This window comes from Pezoporus occidentalis, unplaced genomic scaffold (assembly GCF_034315485.1).
Source record: "Pezoporus occidentalis ecotype Australia unplaced genomic scaffold, CSIRO_AGI_Poc_V1 ctg40, whole genome shotgun sequence".
Taxonomy (NCBI): Eukaryota; Metazoa; Chordata; class Aves; order Psittaciformes; family Psittacidae; genus Pezoporus; species Pezoporus occidentalis.
The window spans coordinates 645,192-669,077 of NW_026915725.1; the positions used below are offsets into that span (position 1 = coordinate 645,192).

The 23,886-nt window shown below is 38.1% G+C and overlaps 1 protein-coding gene across 1 annotated transcript; it reads right to left on the reverse strand.

Annotated features, from left to right (window-relative positions):
- Positions 1 to 263: 263 nt before the first annotated feature.
- Positions 264 to 23,376, reverse strand: YME1L1 (YME1 like 1 ATPase). The gene is made up of 19 exons (XM_062633542.1): positions 23,104 to 23,376; positions 19,913 to 20,044; positions 17,759 to 17,921; positions 15,627 to 15,725; positions 13,901 to 14,010; positions 12,637 to 12,787; positions 12,433 to 12,540; positions 11,423 to 11,505; positions 10,506 to 10,596; positions 9,815 to 9,967; positions 8,448 to 8,580; positions 7,196 to 7,258; positions 6,402 to 6,514; positions 5,882 to 6,037; positions 4,964 to 5,115; positions 3,995 to 4,121; positions 3,822 to 3,895; positions 3,138 to 3,224; positions 264 to 2,026 (listed from the first exon to the last, which is right to left on the reverse strand). The coding sequence occupies exons 1-19, from the start codon at positions 23,131 to 23,133 to the stop codon at positions 1,883 to 1,885; spliced, it is 2,169 nt and encodes a 722-aa protein (XP_062489526.1). The 5' UTR covers positions 23,134 to 23,376; the 3' UTR covers positions 264 to 1,882.
- Between the last annotated feature and the right edge of the window lie 510 nt (positions 23,377 to 23,886).

A 23,886-nucleotide genomic window follows, 5' to 3' on the forward strand; every position in this document is an offset into this window, starting at 1 on the left:
TTTCACTTTTGTTTCTAAATGCAGATTCACATTATTTAGCTGGAAAGGTCCTATTCAAGTCCCATTACTGAAGCAGCAATTGAAAAAAGATTTGAATTCCTAGGGAGAACATCCCCTAGAAATCTAAGCAGAGAAAGTGCAATTTGGCTGTCATTCTCAAATTTATTTACAAGTTCAAATGTTTCATACACCTCAATTTACACAGTAGAGAACTTGGTATTACATTTTATAGCCATTTACAGGGAATAAAAAGAAAACCAATATGCATAATTAAAATTAACCTTTATTACTTCAAAAACAGATGAAAAATATGCAGTATATTTGTTGGCATAATCCTAAAATACATGTACAACTGTAACTAGTCAGCCTACACATTTGGTATACTGGTTTATAACATTCAGAAGTTCTCCCACACTGCACTGGGATGTCACTAGTAAGCTGACAAAAATAGGCAAATAGAAAGTCATCCTGGTTTTGAAGGGGGGAAAAAAAAGCATGTGCTTTTACTAAACGACTAGGTTATAATCAAGCATTACACTCAGAAAACTGTAAAATACTATTACTTCTAGTTTTAAGTGTAGCTACCAATTTCCATTCACATTTATTGGCACCAGCCCAACTATTTTAATGTTCAATATGGTAACCTCCAACATCAGTACACTCATAAAGGCCCTTTCTGCAACAGAAGTCTACAATTAACTGTGCAGAAGGATTATGATCAAGATGTGTTATTCCTAAAAACCAGTTCCATGATACCAGAATAATACTGGCATATGATTGTTCGCAATTGCTTCCACTTGACTGGAAACTGCTTGTTTTCAAAACCTTTTTGTTACCATCTCAGGCGTTCCAGAGGTTTCTGTAAGGGTTGAAAGACAAGGTTTTTTCCCCTACCTCTACTATAGAACAGAACTGGGAATGTTATTTGAAACAACACATGTTCCAAACATTTTCAGAACTACTCTTCAGTGAGCAATATTACCCCCTTGGAAGAAATCATCTGTTGGATTATCAAACTCCCATACATAGTATTAGCAGAATTTAGTTTTGTAGACTCTCCAGCAGTGTAAAAGCACTGTCATCAAAGCACTGTTATCCATTTACCGCAGTAATAAAAACTCTAAGACTCTTGTCAGCAGCGCATCAGAGGTCACAGGTATTTCTCTTATCCCTGCCATGGTTCTGCCCAAAACATGGTCCAGAGAGGCTTAGCCACATTTAGCCTGTTGATTTTGCATTACAGATTCTCTCCCTGCCATACATGTGTGTATTTTAACCCCAAGAGCACTGAAAACACAATCATAATGGTTGTCTAACATGAAGTTTCAACACTTCCCTTTAACAGAGATGCACTATGTAGCCGCTTCACTCTTAGTCAATGCTTTGTTGCCTAAGAAGTCTTTAAAAGTGACCTCTAGCTTCAGAGTATGAGCATTAGACAGACTAGTTAACGAATCAATCTGTCAATCTGTCACACAAACATTACACAGCATGTATTGTGGGGTATCACTTCAAACACACACGCAGCAGCATAACCCAAGCAGCTCTGCCAAAACACACCAGTGTATCTGCATGTTTTTATTCTCAGCTTCAACACATTTGACTGAACCAGAACACTGAATTCAACCCTGAGTTTTATCCTCCTGAATAACTTATTGTGGGAAGAGTAGCGGGACCAGAGGATGAGAAACTTGCTTTATTTTGTGTGCCTTATTTTGATGAGACACAACAAACAGATGAGTAACAGAAGCTCACAAGAGACAGAATATTAAAAAGTCGCTAATGCCATACACATCAGGAAGGGAAAAAAAGGCTCTATGCTGCGTAAGACTACTGCACTGCTAGATGTACATTCTTCAAATTATCAGCATCCCAGAAGTTATCATCTTACTTCTAGTTTTTTTCCCTCTAGAACAATTTGGATTTCTTTGGCATCCAAAGTCTCATATTTCAATAAAGCTTCTGCTAAATTCTTGTGTTCTTTTGCATGGGTCTTCAGGATGTTCTTTGCTCGCTCATATGAGTCCTAGTATCAGGGGAGGCAAAAAAAAGGTGGAAGGAGATTATGAGTTTAGAACAAAAAGAACAGCAAGATTCCACTTTAAACATCATTTCCAGCTTGAAGCAAGCATCTGAAGTGCATACATTCATAGCTAGCACAGCTCTTCTCTCAAAGATTTAAAATCTAGCTGGCATAAATCAAAAAACCCAAACAACAAATAAAAAACAACACCACCACACTTGGTGCCACCTTTGCATTTTGCAGAGGTAGGGAATAAAAAGAAAATCCTGAGAAAAACCTTAGTACATATGACTTAGAAAAGACTTACTAGATTTCAAAACTTGCCCATTGATGTATTTGATTTTACATTATAAGCACTGTTATTCAAGGCATGTTCCTCAAAGACTCTAATTTTTAAGTTTATGAAACGCTCAAAGTATTAATATGTGCTTTTAGAAAGATGAAAGATACCCAACAAGTTACTAGTTGCTGCAAGGGGATGCATGCTGCCAGCACTGCCAGCTTCAACTTTAACTTCTAGTTCTACACAGATGGTTCTTAAGTGACCAAGTCAGCTCAAAAACAGCTACAGCAAAAAGGTGTTACTAATTTAAATGTTATGAAGAAACAGTTCTCCTGCCTGTACCAGCTCAGATTACCAGAACAGCCATCTGGAAGTTCTGTGGTTATTGATGTTACAAACTTCCCCAAGCAGCTGGTACTGACCACTGCAAGGAACAGGCTATTGGAAAAGGCAACTCTCTGATCCAGTATGGCCACTCCTGTGATTCTATACCAAACCATCTAGCTGCAAGTTATGAAATGTGGAAGTAACACAAAACATTCTCATCTGTTCTAAAATATTTTATGGCTGTATTTTTTTTCCTATGAATTGAATAGGAAAAATACAAATCCTGACCAAACATAAGAGGAAGTCTTCAAGAGCATATTAAAGAACACAACACCATCAGCTTGTTTCTCATCACTTGTCCATGACAATAACCAAGAAGTTTTCATATGCAGGGATTTAAACTTGCACCTACATTAAGTAGGTGTGAATGCTTTCATCCACCTATTTTCACCAGTACACATTTACCAAATGAATGTATCAGAGTGGAGGAGGAGAGAACCTTACCCGTAGAAGTGTTCTTACTTCCTGTTCAATTGCAGATTGAGTTTCAGGGCTAACCTTCCCTGCATCAGTATAGGTCATAACACCAAGCTAAACAACAACAACAAATACCTTTATCTTGCCACTGTTGCAGTAACACACATAAAACACTGTTAGAGCTTCATCACCTATTGTTTCTATGTGCTAAGTCAGTTGTACGCTTGTTGAAGTGCTTGTAACAGAAGCAAAACAAGAAGCCTATTCATCAACTACATAGTCAGTGCAGAGTTCTATTTCAACAGGTCACAATACAGAACCTGATTAAGTATCTTCTTACTAAAAAAAAAAAAAACCAAAACAAAATCCTAAACTATTAATGCTTGGGTGGGTAATAAAGATGACTAAATAAGATTCTTTTAGAAATCTAGAAAACCCATCACTGGTGTCCCAACCCCCAAGATAATCCTCTATTCCAAAAGAGATTTAATTTTATTGTAAGCATTTTCTGCAGACATTAGTAACTTCCAAGGAAATTCTGAGGTGAAGATCTTGCAGGGTAATTTTTAAACTGTCAAAGGTTTTCTACTTGAGTTCTCTATAGCAGGGACAGACAGAACTACCTAGGTGTCTCTGATCACTGACAAACTGACATTCAGTTACAGAACATTCATTTGTACCAAACAAATATTTAAGGATTGCTGATACTACCTTCTCGCTCATTCCAAATCTAGTCACCATCAGTCTGGCAATTTTAGTAGCATTGTCAAAATCACTGGAAGCACCTAGATAGAGAACAGAGGTAAGTTATGTTACTGAAAGCAAGTTAAACATGCCAGTCCACAGCTTTGATCACAAACACTTTTAACTACCAATCAGCTGACCTGTTGTGATGTGATCACTTCCAAATATGAGTTCTTCTGCTACTCTTCCTCCCATACAGACATCCATCTGTGCAAGCAGCTGGGATCTAGTTTCACTCCATCTGTCATTTTCTGGGAGCAAAGACACCTGTAAGATTCAGAACTGTGGTCAGGTAACAACAAATGGAAGAAATACTGAAATAACCTGAAAAACATTCTTGTTTATATCCAAAAACAGATATAAAGGCTTTCATGCAACAGTCTGAATGCTCTGGGTCTGCTCCTAATCTGGACACGCATCAGGTTTGCTTGGAGGTGCTTAGTCTACCAGCTGAAATAGCCTCCTACAGGCCACAAGCACCACTTAAGCAACTTAAACATACAACCAGAAGAAACAAAACAACCTATTCTATTAATTTCTCCTTACTCCCTACACTTGTATTGAGCAAAATGCACTTGCCTGGAGTATTCAGGCCAATGGCTTTCTTTAACTGAACTTTATTAACATTACCTTCAATAAAGTTCAACAGAAGCAGACATTAGAGGTATTTTTCTGTTCAAATGCTTGGCAGCTGAAGGCGGAATAGAAAAACTTAGGGATATCTATGCTAGAAACAAGGTAGGTAACCAGTTAGATTTAGAAAAAGTCACACTGGGCAAAGAAGGACTTGATACAGGATGTCTGTGTTAAAAGCACAGTTGAGCAATGCTTCTACCTTCCAATTCTTTCGATATTCTTCAAAGTTTTGCTCTTGGGAGCTATTTGAACTGCAGCAGAATCAGACACACATTTATTTCTTTCCTTGTATATATGTACTATCATAGCAGCACAGGCTATTTAGAAATGGAGAAAGAAAGCTTTCTCCATCACACAGAAAACATGACCAGAAAGTTTTCCAAGAGACTGTTACTACAGCCTGCATTAACATAATTACAACAAATATTGTTGGCAAATTCTTCACCAATATCAAAACAACGTAAAATAGTCACATGTCCAAGTGTTGTTCCTCGTGTCATGATTGTAGCCTTGTTGATCGGCATTGCATCTTTGGTGTAATATGCAATGATAGCATGTCCAGATTCATGGTAAGCAGTGATCGTTCTGTTTTTCTCATCAATTTCTACACTTCTACGTTCAGGTCCTTAAAAAGAGGAACATAAATAAACTTCTCTTTTACAGGTACCCACCACAGTCCACACATTACATACACTCACATTACATACACTCAAACAGAGCACGAAGCAGCTGAGGAACAGCATGCAAGCAAAATTAACACTCATTAATTGCAAATGTTTATGAGTAGGATTTTAATGTCTAAAATACACCCTAGAAAGAAGCTGCTTTTAAAGGAAAAGGTTTAAAATGCAGTTTAAGTATCTGAGAAAAATCCATTTCTTCTCTCAAGTATGAGCAGACCAGATTTTTAGTGCATAAGCCTCAGATGTTTTAGTTCTGTGTTATCATGTGACAAGCTAGTAAAACAGAAGTTCCAGGTTTCTGGTCTTTTATTCTCCCCTTTAGGAGTAAGTAGGGGAAGGGTAAGAAATTAAGCCTGTGTCTTCCACTATGAAGTACAACATGCAGCAATTCTGATTAAAAAAACAAACAAAAAAAAACCCACAAAGTCTTAAAGAATGAATTCTGTATTAGATTTTACATACTACTCTCTGGTCTCAAAAGGTTCTATTCAGAATTAGTTACCAGAAGACTTACTTGTTTAAGAAAAAAAAACCCAAACAGAACACCAAATTAAAAAAAAAAAAAACAAATAACAAAACCACCCCTAACAAATCAGAAGACAACAGCATAAAAACTCTCTGTCTGCAAAAGTCTTAACCACACAAGAAAAACCCTGTGTAGTGTAACATGTAGTGTAACATATATGTGTCTTTTGTATAAAGTCCTACCCATTAGAATTTTGTCCTTGGAGAATTCTAGTTCTTTCATGGTTACCATATCTTTTCCATCAACAGCTGCCTTTAAGGCAGCTTGATTTACAAGATTTTCAAGCTCTGCTCCAGAAAATCCCACTGTGCCTCGTGCAATTATTTCCGGATCTACAGCTGTGGAGAAAAACAAACTTGTCATAGGGTCCATGCTCCTCCTGAAAAAGTTTTTATCGTGAAGGTATATCAAGAAATTATCAAATTTTAAACAAAATTCATGTTCTATTAAAAATAATGAGTTAAATAAAAAATGTTCAGCTTTAGAAGAGCTGAAGTCTAATTCTTAAAACACAGTGAACTGCTGGAGACTAGAAATAAATACTGCCTCAACAAACTTGTAACACTACATACCAGGCAATTTTTGTATTCTTGAGACACACAGTAAAGCCACAATTGCCAGTGGAATAAGGACTAATACATGAGTGGGCTGATTTAGTATAACAACTGTTACATAAGGTGTTACAGTAAAGTATTTACTTACATGGATCATACTTTATTTTATTAAGGTACCACTTCAGAATTTCTGTACGACCTCTTACATCAGGCTTGGGAACAGTAACTTGCATATCAAAGCGACCAGGACGTATTAAAGCACTAAGGGAAAAGACCATTTAACACACTTACTTAAAAATGCTGCAGTAGAGTGTTACTAACATATTTAAGGAACAAAAATCCATCTGATATTTCTGAAGACATCTACACAGACTATGTCTGGTGCATAAATGCAAAAAATACATTTTTCTTAACTTTTTGTAAAAAAACAGATGAAAGATGTATAGTACCAACCCACTCTAAAGGGTGTTTTGGGTTTGAAAAGTCTGCATTGTGAACAAGGAATGGAGCTGATCAACTTAAGCAGAAAAGCTTCCAGAAATTTTAGGTGCTTAGAAACATGCTACTTATTTCTTCATATTTAACTAAACAACCTTTTAAATACCCCAAACTGGTCAAGACACATCATTTTTAAGGGGGGGGGGGAATCAGCTACAGGACACTGGAGCAGGCTGCCCAGAGGAGAGCCCAGATGGTGGCTGCTCCATCCCTGGCAGTATTCAAGGCCAGGCTGGATGGGGCATTGAGCAACCAAGTCTACTGGAAGGCATCCCTGCCTATGGCGGGGGGGTTGGAACTAGGATGGTCTTTAAGGTCCCTTCCAACCCAAATCCTAATATGATTATCATACACAATTTTGAAGTTGCAGTGTTTCGGGGGTTTGTTTGTTTCTTTGGTTTTTGAATACATACTGTGTAAAAATGATCAATTCATTATACTCACTTATCTAATGCTTCAGGGAAGTTTGTTGCACCAATGATAACAACACCTTCATTAGGTTTAAAGCTGCATGGGGAAAAAAAAAGGTAAGAACTTTTTTGTTTTGGAGACAGAATTTACACCTTTTTTTGTCAATAACTTATTCAGAGAAGAGATTCAGAGCAGCCCTGTGTAGAAGGACTTGCGGGTGCTGGTCGATGGGAAACTGAACATGAGCTGGCTTCAGTGTGCGCTCGCAGCACAGAAAGCCAACTGTATCCTGGGCTGCATCAAAAGGAGTGTGACCAGCAGGTCGAAGGAGGTGATCCTGCCCCTCTACTCTGCTCTCATGAGACCTCACTTGGAGTGTTGTGTGCAGTTCTGGCATCCTCCACCTAGGAAGGACATGGAACTGTTGGAACAAGTCCAGAGAAGGGCCACGAGGATGATCAGGGGACTGGAGCACCTCCCATATGAAGACAGGCTGAGAAAAGTTGGGGCTGTTTAGCCTGGAGAAGAGAAGGCTGCGTGGAGACCTCATAGCAGCCTTCTAGTACCTGAAGGGGGCCTATAAGGATGCTGGAGAGGTACTCTTCATTAGGGACTGTAGTGATAGGACAAGGGGTAACGGGTTAAAACTTCAACAGGGCAAGTTTAGATTAGATATAAGGAAGAAATTTTTTACTGTTAGCGTGGTGAGGCTGGAATAGGTTGCCCAAGGAAATTGTGAATGCTCCATCCCTGGTGGTGTTCAAGTCCAGGTTGGACAGAGCCTTGGGTGGCATGGTTTAGTGGGAGGTGTTCCTGCCCATGGCAGGGGGGTTGGAACTAGATGATCTTAAGGTCCTTTCCAATCGTAACTATTCTATGATTCTATGATTATTTTGGATGACCTCAACTAGCCAGTCAAAAACATGCTATCAAACAATATGCCATCCAAGCATGACCATGTTCAGCCCAGCAACTGGTTAAAAACATATCTGGATCCAAGCTGAACTTCTTCCTTTAGATATGTAGGTAGCCTAAAAAAAATGAGCAATTATATAAAATAATTGCAGTTATTGTGCTACTACAACTCCAAAGCTTCCATATGCTTTACAGTAAGGCCATTAATGCTACTGTTGGCAGTACTAGAAAGCGGTCATAAAAGCATCTTTAATTTCTATTCTTTAAAGCATTAAAAAAAAAAAAAAATTACAAAAGGAAGAAAAATTCACCCCAATATTCAAAATAGTCAGTCAAGGACCTTCTGTGCCCTCAGAATCCCTATATTTACCCATCCATTTCAGCAAGAAGTTGATTAATGGTCTGTCTTGAATAGGGATGCATTGGAGATTCAATTCTCTTCCCACCAACAGAGTCCAACTCATCAATAAATATAACACATGGTGCATTTGCTTTTGCTTCCCCTGACAGAAGAAAAACAGAAGGACAATTCAACCACACAAAGAGTGTATCATAGGACTTAAGATTCTACTATTTCTATTACTCTTGGATTATAAAAAGTTCTATTTGATTATCACCAGAACTGTCCTGATTTTAGCCTTAAAAAATATTCAATCTATTTCTTAAATGAAGTGATGCAAAGAGAGGCAAGGTTCTTTATCTCTACATCAGCTTATTGTTACCATGCTACAAGGCATTACTACTAAAATAGGTACAGAAATTTATTGTATTTTGCATCCACTCCCTAGAACAGCATATTTCATAGGCTTGGGTGGTAGACAGCATTGAGGTATTAAATAAAAATAACATGAAATGTGATGGTATTAAAAATATAAAATAAAAAAATGCAATAATAAACTTTAAGATCAATGACAGATATATGCATACCAGGATGCAACTCATGTCACCCTGCCAGACATATCTGTAAAATATTAACGTACAAGTCAGTCATCTGAACCTCTGCAGTAAACAGAAAGTAATGCACACTTAAAGGTACAACACGCTACAGTTTGCATCCCCTTGCACGTGAAGCAAATCACATTTCTTCTACAAATGCAAACTAGTTTCCTACATTCTATATGCCTGACACCATCAATCTTCCATTTAAGAGAAAATTGGATTCCCCCCTCCCCAATAATATTTATGTGCATACTTCAAACAGAAAGGCTCTTCTGTTAAGGTTAATTTGAGAAGTTTATAATGTCCTTCTTATTCTGGGCCCATTGATGGGTGTGAGAAAGGACATCTCAGCCCAGTGCTACACTGTGATGCTGTAAAGTTCCCATACAGCTTTTAAAAAAATAAAAATTAAAATTAAAATATGAGGGAAGTAACCGAGAAGGTTAATGTTTTTATCTTAAATTTACAATTAAATTCAAATTTACAATAATTTACATATGACAGTAAGTAAATTACAACATAAATTATTCCATTTATTTTACAGGACACTGCATTTCTAATTAAATTACTTCTCTCTGGGAGTGCTCTAACATCAGTTGTAATTTTTGCTGTAATTTTGCCTGACGGGCAAGATTTTACAGTTAACTCATGCTCACAGAATTCTGAGATCTACCTCCACAATTAATGTTTTATTAGCCTCATACCTTACTGTCCAGTAACCAGAACTGTACCTAATCAACACTGAACACTTAATCTCACATATGAAAACACTTCAAAACCACAGAATATTTAACTTACTGAATAGGCTTCGGATGCGACTAGCTCCTACACCAACAAACATCTCATCAAACTCTGATCCAGATGCATAATAAAAGGGAACATCAGCCTCACCAGCTACAGCTCGTGCAAGAAGAGTTTTACCCGTACCAGGCGGTCCAACTAACAGAATACCTGAAAAGACAAACAAAACCCCAAATAACAAAACCACCAAACCCACACAGTCTTATTACACAGGTACTGTTTCTTCCATGCATTAGGGGAAATAATTTACACTTGACTTCATAAACATCCCTTTTCAGATACTGCTCATCACTTGCCACCTGAAGAATCTTCCTATAACAAATCTAGATAGATGATGATCCATATTCAAACAACAGACTTGTAAGGCTATCAAAGATACTTCAGGCTTCTGTATCTATTAATAAATAAGCTTTCACAACTCTTTGAGGATTCATTTGTTCCTCAAGTATTTTAAACAAACAAGGAAATCCACTACCCATGTCTAATATTATTTCAGCATTTTTCCAGATCCAAGCTAAATAAAACAGTAGTATTTAGGCCCATTTTGTTATATACTTTACTGATTCCCTAACTAAAGGAAAAAACATTCAAAAGTTAGGCTGTAAATCAGTCCTTCAGTACAGAACAAAGCTACAAAGACAGCCACAGTGACATATGAGTTTTACTTCTGCTGAGAATGAATTCTTACCTTTTGGAAGTTTACCTCCCAGTACAGTAAATTTATGTGGGTTTTTCAGGAATTCCACAACTTCTTGCAACTCCTGTTTAGCTTCCTCAACCTACACATAAAAAGCATGCCACAAAATATAACCAAGCATTTCTAAAATGCATTTTGTAGGCAAGTTTTGTATTAGAGACTAAGTCTCTGAGTATTGATCAAAAATACACATCAGAAAGAGGAGAAAAAAGTGTACCACAGAATTTCTGTGGATACCAAATGTTCATGAATTTAATTCAATCTATTTCATAGAACTGTTCATAGGAATCAATAAATACTGAAGTTGTTAATACTGAAAGAATAACCAAACAGTTCAAGACCTGATCTGACCGACAATACAGAATCAAAACTACTACATCAAGATTAGTCCAATTAGTTAAAAAGAGATTAAGTCTATTTGCCAAGGGAAAGGAGAGGGGGAGGTCCTCATTTGGCCACTGACAGCCAAAGAATAGCTGAATAGAAACAATAAAGCTATCCCATCAGCAGTGACGCGGCCACTTTTTTCTGGGAATCTCTGTATCTCCTGTCCTAACATCAGAAATCCAAAAGAGATGGTACTAAGAAAGAAATGATCAAATGGCATTACCATCTTCTTGTACTGGTCAACTTTTGCAAAAAACAGATTAACATGGATACTTATGGCCTGGCTTTTGCTATTCTAACCTTTAAAAATGCAATTCAGCAAGTCAGGAATGCACTTTTTATAAGGTATAAAATGCCACAAAGATACCAGATAGAACAAGAATGGTGAAAACCCTCCTTCATCTTAGGTGGTCAATATATACCAGGCTTCTGCTCACACAAAGTTTCATGGACAGAGTAAACATTCTTCAGGCTGACAATGATTAGTTAAGCAGAAACTCAGACTTTACTTCTGAACTTACCCCTTTTACATGTTCGAAGGTGACATTTTTCAACTGGATTGGATCAACTGCAGCATCAAAGATACTCGATGTTCGAAAGCGTACTGATAGCAAACAGCAAATGATGAACAAAAAATTTACCCAAAGTCACTTTATTCCACGATTAAATTTGCACTTGAATGCATATCACCATTAAGCCACTAATTTTACACCTGCCCTTTTAACAGGGCATGTTTCCATTTACAAGTGCCCAGCAAGAATTAAGTTTTATTTAAACAAAGAAAGGAAAAAATATTTGTAAGTTATTTGGTGATGTCAGAATCACAGAATCCTAAGGGTTGGAAGGGACCTCAAAAGATCATCTAGTCCAACCCTCCTGCAAGAGCAGGGTAACCTAGAGTACATCACACAGGAACTTGTCCAGGCGGGCCTTGAATATCTCCAATGTAGGAGACTCCACAACCCCCCTGGGAAACCTGTTCCAGTGATCTGTCACTCTCACAGTAAAGATGTCATTAGTCAGCTGTAGTACAGAAAGCCAGAAGCTTTCCCTCAGTGTTTCTGCACATAACCTTTCTTGAGACCCAAGCTCTAATTTAGCATGAAGTTGAAATTCTCTATTTATGTTAGTTCAGCGTTTGATCATTCCACTATTCCCAATGGGTTTCTAAGATGACAATTTGGCCTGCAATTACCTAGTTGCTATAAACTAAGCTGTGATTACAAACAAAAACCAAACTGCTGACTTAGATAACACATCATCTAAATTCAAAGACAAACACATAACTCGTGAACAGTCTGGTTCCATGTAATTGTTTCACCAAAGGAACTGAAAAAAATATACCAAGAGACAACTTTTTGTCTCCATAAACGTTTTGGTACACCATTGTCTGAAAGCCTGTAGACAAAAGCAGCAAACACCTCTTCCCTGTCATCCTAAAACTATCATAATCAAAACACATTTAATTTGTGCTAAACCTGCTGGAAGTAACAACACAACAGAAACAATGCAGGAAAAAAAGTTAACTAACCAGCATCAGAAAAGGAACCTTTCCCAGGTAAAAATGATGAATATATAGCAAGGTAAAAACAAAGAACAAAAAGAAAGAAAGAAAGCAAACGTGATCTTCTCAAGGAATCTGTAAAAGATAATAAAAAAAAAAAAGTTTTAATATGGGCTGAAATAAACTACTTTCTGAATGCAAAGACAAAACACATGAACTAAAACAACTTACCAAGTGTTTTTTGCAGGAATACCTGTGCTTTCAAAAAGCCTTCTGCAAAACCAGTTTTAAAAGCATCCTGGTGTGCCTCTGGGATGTTTTTTGTTTTCATTAGTGCATCCAAATTTTCAACATCAATCCTGCGCTTTCTCAGGATAAAGCCCTGAAATATTTTCCACGTTAGTATGCACCAAGTTTTGATACATAGTTAATTCGCTACCTGGTTAGCATGGGTGAAAAAAAAAAAAAGGCACATAATTCATGTGCTATGGGGTTAGTTAAATGACACAGGGCTGTAGTTTGAGTGTGGAATCACAATGGCTCCTGCAGGGGCACCCCTGAACAGGTCCGAGCCCTCCTGGTCAGAGCCCAGTTTCAAACAGAAAACACAGTCAAAGGCAGATATGTACACAGCTAGCTTTGTACATGGGATACACTGGGAGTTATTAGCTTAAGCTTTTTGCTTCATTAAATCAACTTAAAACATATCTTTGCAAGTACAGCTTTGACAGAGCCTAATACATCTCATATGCCCTAACAAATTTAAGGCTAGTACTGAATGGAGCTAGCTCTGGTTTATCTTCACCCACAGTATACCTAGACCACAGATGACATAACATACGTATGCCTAGAAGAAGGAAGAGTTCAAAGCTAATTTACACACAAAAGTAAGATCAAATGCTTTAACTAGCCTGACTTCTGTACAACCAATCAGGAGCAAAGATTATTTCAGTTAACTTGGTTTATTAAGTCCTTTGCTACTCCAAGCCTGAAGTCATCTGCCAAATTAAAAGTATGTGAGTTTGTAACTTATAAACACACCGAGTTTCAAATTTTTGTATCTTAAAAATATACTAGCGACAAGTAATGATATTTTCTATTCTGAAAACACCAAGCACATGTTGAACTGCTTAAAAAATGCACATTCTTGTATGTTAAACTAACTGTACTTCTGTTTAAACAGTTTCACTCCAAGCTATTTTTTAAAGCTACAAAAACAGAACACAAAGAATTTTATTTCTAGAATTTAAAACTGAAACCTACTGAAACTACTCTCCTAAAAAAATTCAAATAATCTTTAGAGTGGTGATATATGAAGCAAATCTACGTATTAGTAAGAAAAAACAGTACGCTGCCACTAGCTCAAGTTTCAGAATTAGGAAATTTTTTCACACAAGTAAAACAAAACACCCTTGGTAAATTGTGAAGGTTCATTCAAGAGAAACAGATGGCCTGAATAACCCCAAACCAACTTCATAACGTTATTTGTATTTACCTTCAGAATTGAAGAAAGTGAACTTTTTGTTTCTGTGAATTGTTCAGATGTTGACTGCAGGCGTCTTGCTCTTGATCTCAAAGTCTTAAAGTTCCGTGTTTGTATGTAAACTTAAAAGTAGTAATAATCAAAAAAAGTTAAAAATTATCCACAACTACCGCTAAAAAAAGGCCTAAGAAATTTCAGACACTCTTAGATGAAAAATACTATTGTGATTGAACCGAATATAATCTTCCCAATATATCCATAGTAAAAAGTGAAAAGAACTGCAAACAGCAATCTGTTTAAGATGCCTGACCAAAAAAGCAAGAACAGCAAACTGTATGAAAGACACCTCTGTATTTAATAGTAATAACTGGATAAATAAACCAATAAATTTCAGTATTGTAAATGTACAGTTAAGTAACTGTGAACCATGTTTGTAACCTGAACTCGCAAGCAAACTGCTGACTGTTTCACAGTATTTTCCCAATATATTTCTCTGTTAAAATAATCAGGAGTTCATGCAGTGAATTACAGGTAACTGCCTAACCCCATCACCATCTCAGGGAACAGAAAAGGCATGCAGCCGAATTAAATCCAGGCTGGCTGACAACCATGAAATATTCATAAATTAATCCAGAAGGACGGGAATGAAGTTTCCTATTCTAAGATAAGATTTATCTAAAAGCTCAGCTGTGATGGAGATTTTATCACATAAACAGCAAAAGCCAAGAATATTTACCTTTTTTCACAACTACATTTAAAAATAATCACTAGTACCAGTGAATTATATAGTTTTCACTACATCTTCTGTTATAGAATAACACCAGATAAAAGGAACTTCTGGAAGTGATCTAGTAGAAGCCCTGCTCAAAAAAACCCTAACTTCAACAGTCAATTGGGTACTGCTGGACCTTGTCCAGCTCAGTTTTGAAAATCTCCAAGGATTAGGATAACCCCAACACTCCAGGCCACCTGTTTCAGAATTTAGCCATTCTCATTGTGACAATTTTCCAAACAAGAATTTCCTTTGCTTTTACTTGTAATTGTTGCCTCTTCATCAAGATGTACAAGAGAAGGGCAGCTAATATGGCTCAAATATCATTTACATCATTCCTTGACTTCTCTTCAGCTAACTTTAAAACGTTAAAGCTTCCCCTGCACATTAAATGCTCAAAAAACTGTACCCCTCCTTTTGTCCCATCACTGAGCGATAGGATCCATTTTGTCAGCATTTCTCTCAACCATAGGACACAAACCAGACACAGTATCCAGATGTAGTATCAAAAGAACTGAATAGAGGACAATAGCTGAACTCCCTGAGCTCCTGATTATGTTCTTGTTAATGAAGCCCTGTTGCTACCCATTCCATCACACATCCGGGAATAGTTTAAACTAGTCATGAAGCAGCTTAGAAAGTTCATCTGGATGAGTAACAGATTCAACATACTTATTGATTCAAAAGCAGTCAGCTCATTATCATCTTTTAAGAATATGAGCCAGAGATAACGTTACCTTTGAACAAGATTCTATAGTTACACTATGTTTACTAACTTAATTCTGGAAACATACTACTCAAATGCAAAAATAACTTCATTATTTAAAGTGTTAACATCAATATAAAGCTGCCCCTGGAAGTTTACAGTATTTCCTGAGTGATGCCTCTAAGACAAAAGTAAAAATACTTTCACAGAATAAGAAGATACTATAGAGATTAAAACCAGTGTAGTTTATTGTTTCATACCTGGCCAACTCCGAACATCTGAACAGAAGTTTTGGAGGGGGTTAGGATGCTGTCTGTACAAACAAGATGAGCGCAAAACACTGAAAACATCCACGAAGCCTGTAAAAAGATGCAGCAAAATATAAATACACCCAATATTAAACAAAACTAAACAATATTAAACAGCTAAACATTTCTTCTTCCAGAGGATATTAATTCTATTTTACTGTGGCCCTTCAGGCATCTGTAATTAAACTGTCATGAAGCTGAAGGACCAACATTGAAACATTTACTTCCAAAGGCTTTAAAGAACAGATCGCTCAGTGGCACTTTAAAACAGGCTATGTATAAAGTATGAAAAAATTTTAAACTATGCCAAGTCTACTTAATTGTACAGTCATTCAATACAGAAGCAAGAAGAAACGAAAAAGGGCTGTCATTTATCTGTTGTACAGTTACCAAAAGTTAAGAGAACTCATCCTCATTTAGCAGGTGAGAATTATTTAAGAAACATCAGAGACCTGGGGAGGGGAAAAAAATTGAGGCCAACCCTACATATGCTGTCGTCATAATAATTCAGAAGCTAATGTAATCGTAAAAAGGGTGAAGCTTATTTTTTGGTTTATGTATTCTGAGAAAGTTATTACATCAATTAGACATATCTAGGGTAGCAAAAAGAACCCTGAAAGCTCCTAGTATTTTTTTGAAGTCACATGATTGTAATAACAGCTTACAAGCTACCAACTGAAATACTGAAGAACTATGGGAAGAAGAAAAAAGTATTAGCTGTTAATTCTACAACACTTTATATTCCATTATCTTCTATACCACTGCACATTAGCTAATTTAATATAATGTGATTATGAACACATTAGTTTAATAAAACAGAAGTACTCTCCTGAATTCATGCACAAGTATATGCACAACATACATATATCAATAGTAAGTCATTCATAGCCTGCAGTGTCACCTACACAAAAGTACCTTCTTGAAGATTTAGCATCTCCCTCGCCTGTGGCAGTTTTCCACCTATAACCTTGCTTTGACAACCAGTCCAGTAAGTTTCCAGGTCAATCCAGCAAAGCCCTGAAGCATTTGCAAGTCTTCTTCACATTCGGGAAACTGCCTCTGGGCTGAATTTTTTATATATAACATCACAGTGCAATTTAGTACTTCTTCTCTAATAGTAGCCCTGAGATATTATACTTCTTTTTCTCCCAACTGCAATACTATATAGGCAGTACCTCAAATGTTAGCTATAATGCTTCTGTTTCCAACACATTATTGAGCACCTACAATGGCCTCTCTTCTTGTATTTTAGATTAATCCCAACAAAGCATCTTTAACTGTTAAGGAACCACGCTTTATTTCAGTAATTAAATACTCTACATGGACTGTCAACAGTTTGCCACCCATAATTCCTTTCTAATTAAAGTCCTTGTATAATGTTCCTTCAAGCAAAAAAACTTTATGTAAGCCAGAGATGTTCATGACTGCGTTATGCTCTTCATCAGGGACTGTAGTGATAGGACAAGGGGTAATGAGTTTAAACTTAAGACAGTGGAAGTTCAGATTACATATAAGTAAAAAGTTCTTTGCTGTGAGGGAGGTGAGGCACTGGAACAGGTTGCCCAAAGAAGTGGTAAATGCTCCATCCCTGGCAGCAGTCAAAGCCAGGCTGGACATAGCCTTGGGTGACATGTCTAGTGTGAGCGCCCCTGCCCATGGCAGGGGGTTGGAACCAGATGATCTTAATGTCCTTTATAATCCTAACTATTCTATGATTCTATGACTCTATGTTAGTGTATTAGTAAAATCTCATTTCTTCTACTTAGTCAAAAAATTCACAGGTCATCCTTGGGAGGCAATGCACTTGTACTACTGCTGAGTTCAGACAATGTTAATAGCAGCCAAATTCAAATCTGAATTTGCAGAAACAATTCCAAAATCCAGGTTGAATTTTCTCAAAATTCCCAAGATTTAAAAGCACTACTCTAGAGACAACCTGTACACAATGCAAAAACACATGAATGCTATTTTTATTAGAGCTTTTTAAAACTCTCGTTATATACAGCACAAGACATTAAAGAACAACTGTGTTCACCTTTACAATTTATCTCCAGTTTTCATAAGCACTTTATCCTGAAACATACCATGTTTATTTTCAAAGAAGGATTCAGCAGAGATGTACGATGTATGCCACTGTGAAGAGACTTTGCTTTCTAGACAGTAGCCAGGAAGCAACCTGCTCACCAATTCTTTGAAATGGTTTGCTTTCAGATCAGACAATCCCAGATCTCTTAAATTAAACACAGACTGAAAAACAGAAATAAATGTTCAGAATTTACTTAAGATTACCTTGGGGGAAAAGTTTAAGAATAACTGAGTTAACTTTTTGTCTCAACACAGCATCTATATTTCACAGTTCAGACTGAAACAAAAATTTCTAAATGAAGATAAACAAATTAAAGAACACAATCAAAGAAAGAATATTTGCTACTGTCAGTACAGAATAACTTTTCCATTTGCACACACTAATATTTTAATTGTCACCATACATTTATGACAATGTGTTTTCTTTCAAATTTAGTCTTTTTAACACCATTCTGCTCCCTGATTGAAGCACAGAAAAAACACAACACTTCTAACTCTCTATACTCTTAATGATAGCGCAAATACAGAGCATGAGGGGCAACGATGTACACCAATAGCCACCCATTATGTTTGTATTAAGTGAGCAAATAGCAAAATCCTCCCCCAACCTCTTTTTTTTTCTATTAGTTTTTTGCTACCCTTTTTGCAGCTAGTGCAGATGTAGCAGCAGCACAAAGACTGGATACTCTACCCAGAGTTAAAACCTTAAAAGCCACAAGATATGCAGACACACAATAAAAGGCAAAAGTTTCTATGGGGTAAAGGGTAAGTACTAGGATATGGGATTTCCTACAAAGCAAATTAACTATAAAAAAAAAAAAAAAAAAAAAAAAGAAGTCACATACATTTGAGTTACTAAAGAAATAACCTCAATCAAAGTAATTTCACTCTTGTATTTTACAGATAGGAGAAAAACTTTTCAGGAAGAGCATGTTTTAAGAAACACATATTAATTTGGACCCTTTAAAATACCTATCAGCATTTGACTTTTACACATTTGACTGGTTTAAAGGAATAGCTCAAGCCTTCCTACTTCACCTTAATAGCTGTCTGGGAAAGTACTGAAATGCTGGGGGGGTGTTAAAAAAAAAAAATATAGAGAAAATGTGCATTTCTTGTGACCCTTCAGAACAGGTTACTACTTCCAAACACATAATTAACTTTGCAGCAGAGAAGTCTCACTTTCTCAAATGACGGTTTTTACCACAGTAATAGTTCAGCTTTATTTGATACTAGAATGGCATTTACTTTGTCAGTACTTGCTGATTTAACATTTGAACTTAACCTTTATTTAAACTTATTGTAGTCTAATCAATTTGCTTTAAGAACTTCCTTTAAAAATCCTTTGAGAGACTTTTTTAATTTTTATTTTTATACTTTTATCATGCTTGGAGGAAGCAAACAGGTTCACGATGAATCAGAGAAAAAATATTAAATGTGAAGATCCCTTTGTATTTAAAGGAGACTCTTGCTGAGTAGAAAGACAAATACAGAACTGGATAAATGAAACACATTTTTAGTTTTATTCAATAATCCAGATCTCCCACTGAAATAAATTTTTATCACCAGAAGCAAATAAGGGATCACGAAAAATAAAAAAGTAAAAAAAGCCCCAATGGAATCACAGCTTTGCACTTTCTGTATTTTGATTTTTAAAGTGATAGAACAAAAAATGCCTAATGAAAATTTAACATATTTTCATAGAAAAATAAGAATTCATGCAAATATTCTATTTAACATCTTAAAAACCCTCAACATATTTTAAGTTACAGCCCTTTTTCTTACAAGCAATAATGAAACAAACTGTGCTGGAACTCAGTGAGTGAAAAGATAATAAGAGGTTTATTTACAGGAGTGTTATTGTTACTTCAGAGAAAGAAACCTTTAGTTGAAAGTGAAAACAAATCCCCTCCTCATTTGCAAATTAGTATCAAGACAAGCTTTTTTTCTTGCTAATCAAGTACTGTATTTTTGTGGAATCCTTAATGACAAAGCACTGACCAAAGTTCTGCCAAAAAGTTACATCTATGTGTTAATGTTGTTTCATTCAGTTACATTGAAACAAGTCAAATACTAAATTCCCTTAAGCTAATATTATTCAGATTTAGTTCAGTTAAAAGCAAATAACCACTTTTCCCAAAGCTTTTTAGTACCTCACTCTTCTGAGGATCATGCTCTGGGGAAGTGTCCCTCTGAACAGGATGTACAGATGCTGTGCTGGTAGTAGTAGTGGAGCTTTTTGGTGAATGAAAGGCATTAATAAGGTGACTCAGAGGAACAGTAGCCTAGAAAGAGGAAAAAAAAAAAAAAGCTTTTTTAGACTATTTAAACACACACCCCCCATTCCAAACCACCCTGACTTATAATCATACAATTTGTACACTGCCTTCCAACTGAGGACTTCATAATAAACCACAATAAGTTAGCTTCAACACCACAGTGTCAGATGACACCTCTAAAGGAAAAAACAAGCAACCAAACAAGAAAGTTAAGAAAGTTTACAAAGGCATGACAGATTAGCAGACCACAAAGCTCAGAAGAGGGGGAAAAAAAAAAAAAAAAAAATGGCTACATTTCCTTATTTTCAAACATAAGCACGGTTTAAAGAAAGTAATTGCTAGATTTCAAAATAGAACAGTAGGTATAGATCATCAACATTTAAAGAGATGCAAAGACTGCCCTTGATTTGCACTTAAGCCAATGTTCAGTTACAAAAAAAGGTAACTTCTTACTGCTATACAAACATACATATATACTTCCTTCAGAATATTTTTCTATTTTTCCTTTTGTTTTTAATGTATCACTTGTTTGCTGTGTTAGATACGTACTGTTGCAACCAAGCAACAGAACAAAGACTGTTGTGTCTTTGATAAATATTACAAACTTAATTACTTCACAAAACAAAACCTTGTGAAAGGATGTTTTTCCCTTAGTCACCATGCTCCCATTAAGTCACTTAGCTAACATTCCAAATAGCTGTGTTTTCCTCACACAGCAATAAAAGAACACAAAAAAAGGAAACATAATCAATATGGGGAGAGAGGGAAAACAATAGCAAATTACTTCTACTGAAATGCCTTTCAAGCCCCCATCGCTTGAAATTAAAACCTGTTTACAGTTATTGTCACTTAGGCACTTCTCTTTGGAAGAAATGTTCACTTAAAATATTCCCGATTATTGATGTCTGCAAGACAAAGCTAAGATCATCAGCCTGATAAGACTTCACAACACAGCACAGCCACATAAGAGAAGTAATACTCTTTAAACATGAACAGAAAGAAACAGAAGAAAAAAAAGAACAGTAAATGAGGTATTCCACCTATTTAGTAGAAGGCCTTAACTTCTGTTTTTAGTATGAAATATTGTACTATAATGAATTTTACATTATCCCTGGACAGCTATCCAAGCAACAGATCTCATCAAGCTCGTTCCCTTGAACAGAAAGCTCAGTGGCTGCTTTTGAATAGCACAGAATCATGAGGATTTACCAACATGTATGTATGTTAATGTATGAAGTAGTAGTTTCGTAACTGGAAATATCTATCTTTTTCCCTAAATTATACAAGATATTCCCCAAAGTTTCCTGTTTACTTCCTTGGGATCTGACTTTAGCAACATACCTAGGCATCAAACTATCCTATAGAAAGCATATGCACACATCACAGTCAATTCTGCAGTTCAGCAGCACTCAGTGACACCACCTGATGAATCACAGTATAAAAGCCTAGATACACCATGTATCAGGGCTCCTACTCTAGCACATGACTATGGTGAATATATGGTTGTCCTGGGTTCAACAGTAGCAGTCATTTTCTCCTTATTAGTAGCTGGTGCGGTGCTGTGTTTTTGACTTTCGGCCTGGGAGCAGAGCTGATAACACTGATGTTTTTAGCTGCTACTCAGCAATGTTTACTCTGACCAAGGACTTTCTGAGTCTCATGCTCTGCCAGGGAGAAGGGGAAGCCGGGAGGAAGCAGAGACAGGACACCTGACCCAAGCTAGACTAAGAGATATTCCATACCACAGCATGTCATGCCCAGGATGCAGAACTGGGGGCAGTTACCCGGAAGGGCTAGTTCACTGCTCAGTCGGGCTGGGTATCGGTTGGCGAGTGGCGAGCAGTTGTATTCTCTTCTCTTGTTATTTCCCTTATCATTATTATCATTGGTGATAGCAGTAGCGGTTTGTGTTATACCTTAGTAACTGGACTGCTCTTATCTCAACCCATCCGTGGGAGTTACATTCTTTCGATTCTCCTCCCCATCCCTCCAGGAGCGGGAAGAGGAAAGGAGGCGGGAGTGAGCGAGGACTGTGTGGCTGATTTATGGCAACTTAAACCACAACAGTGGTACAAATAATTCCAACACTTCCAAAATACCTCAATCTTATTACGTGTCACAGAGTTGGAGTGCAACTCTGGTTGATGGAATGACACCCAACCACAATATCTGACTGAGCCTCTGCCTATGGCAGAGGAACATCCTTCCACAAGAACTTCCATCTCTGTGTTGACTGGAGAGAAGATTAAGAGGGACAGTGCTGTGAGAAATGAGAACTGCCTCAGAATTAATTGTCCAAAGTTATAATTAAACTCTTGGAGTTTGTATGATAAAACCTTAAAGCTTGCAGAGGTCAAAGCCAGCATGCCAGCCACTAACCACACTGACATTTCACTATGCTAACAAAAACAATTAACACATTCTCCACATCCAGCAAGAACAACGGAATTCCACTGTGAAGTAAGACTATCACATACAATCCCCCTAGCTCAAAACATAAACCACACTGGTTCAGCTCAAAAGTCCATAAACCCCACCAGTCCCATCAGACTCACTAATAAAAGATGACTTCCTGATTGCATCCAGACTGTTCTGTATAACAAATAATTGAGGGATTTTTCCTTCACGACCTCTTCCAATGCTTAAGTTTCCTTTTGGTTTTCACAACCACCCGTGACAATCAACAGCACAGTTTAACTTCAGCTTTAATAACACGGCCAAAGCGCCATCTCCAGGCCACGTCTTCATTTCATATTTGACAAGCTTTTACGTTCTCTCTCCTCCATTTACGTACTTTTTTTCCAAAAGGTAAGAACCCTCGGCCGCCGTAGCCCCTACGAAGCCGGCAGCCCCTCGCTACGCGGCCCCCACACCCGCTCAACGCTCTCCAAATCTCCCAAAATGTGGCAGCAGGCTCTCGGCTCAAGCCGAGGCCGCAGACCCGGGTCTTCCGAGTGCCTCCGGCCGCGAAATGAGCTCCCATTGGGAAGGGAGCCCCACGCCCGCCGAACTGCGCAAGGCCACGGCCCGAGACCACGGCCGCTACGCTCTGCCAGCCACCTCACCTGAGGCTGCACGGTTGAGAACGAAAACATCCTCCCAGCTGGGACGGCGGCGGCGGCGACCACAGGCGCCTCTTCCGCTTCCCAGCACAGACGTAAAGACTGTGCCCTCCCGTGAGTCTCCGCCGCTCAGCCGCTGTGGCAGCCGCCGCCGCCGCCAGCAGGAAGGCCCCGCGCTTCCACTGCTCAGTAAAATGGCTGCCCCCTACGGCGAGCGGTGACAGGCCCAGAGCTGGCCCGGAAGGGGCTGGAAATGGTAGACCTTCCGGGCCGCCTCTCCCTGCCCCTTCCTCCCTGTCTCGCTCCGTCTCATTCTTCGTCTCCGCGATCAGCCGTCGCTTAGTAACCCGTGTTGTCCTGGCTACGCCGTGTAGAAGGTCTAACCATCAGTTACCGGAGGAGGAGGCGGGTGAGGGGCAAACCATCCTCCCGGGCAGACCGGGACCGGGAGACGCGGCGGGGCAGGGGCAGCCCCGCGGGGTGCCGCTGTCGCCCGCGAGCGGTGGGCGGCCAGAGCTGAGCTCCTCACCATTCTTAACTAAGGTGGTTAGTTAAGGCGAGGAAGGGTGGCAGGCTGGGGACAGACAGCGGGACTGGGCACGGGGCGTGCTCAGCGCTACCTTCCGCCAGATACCTCTGCAGAGGAGAAGGTGCTTTGGGCCCTAGGGACTCCTCTGGACCCCGCACACCAGGCCGCTGCTCAGGCCAAGGTTGGAAAGGGCGCAGCTCCACTGTGCCCACGTCAGGGCGTGCCTGGGGAGCTGCCACTGCAAGCACAGTGCTGTG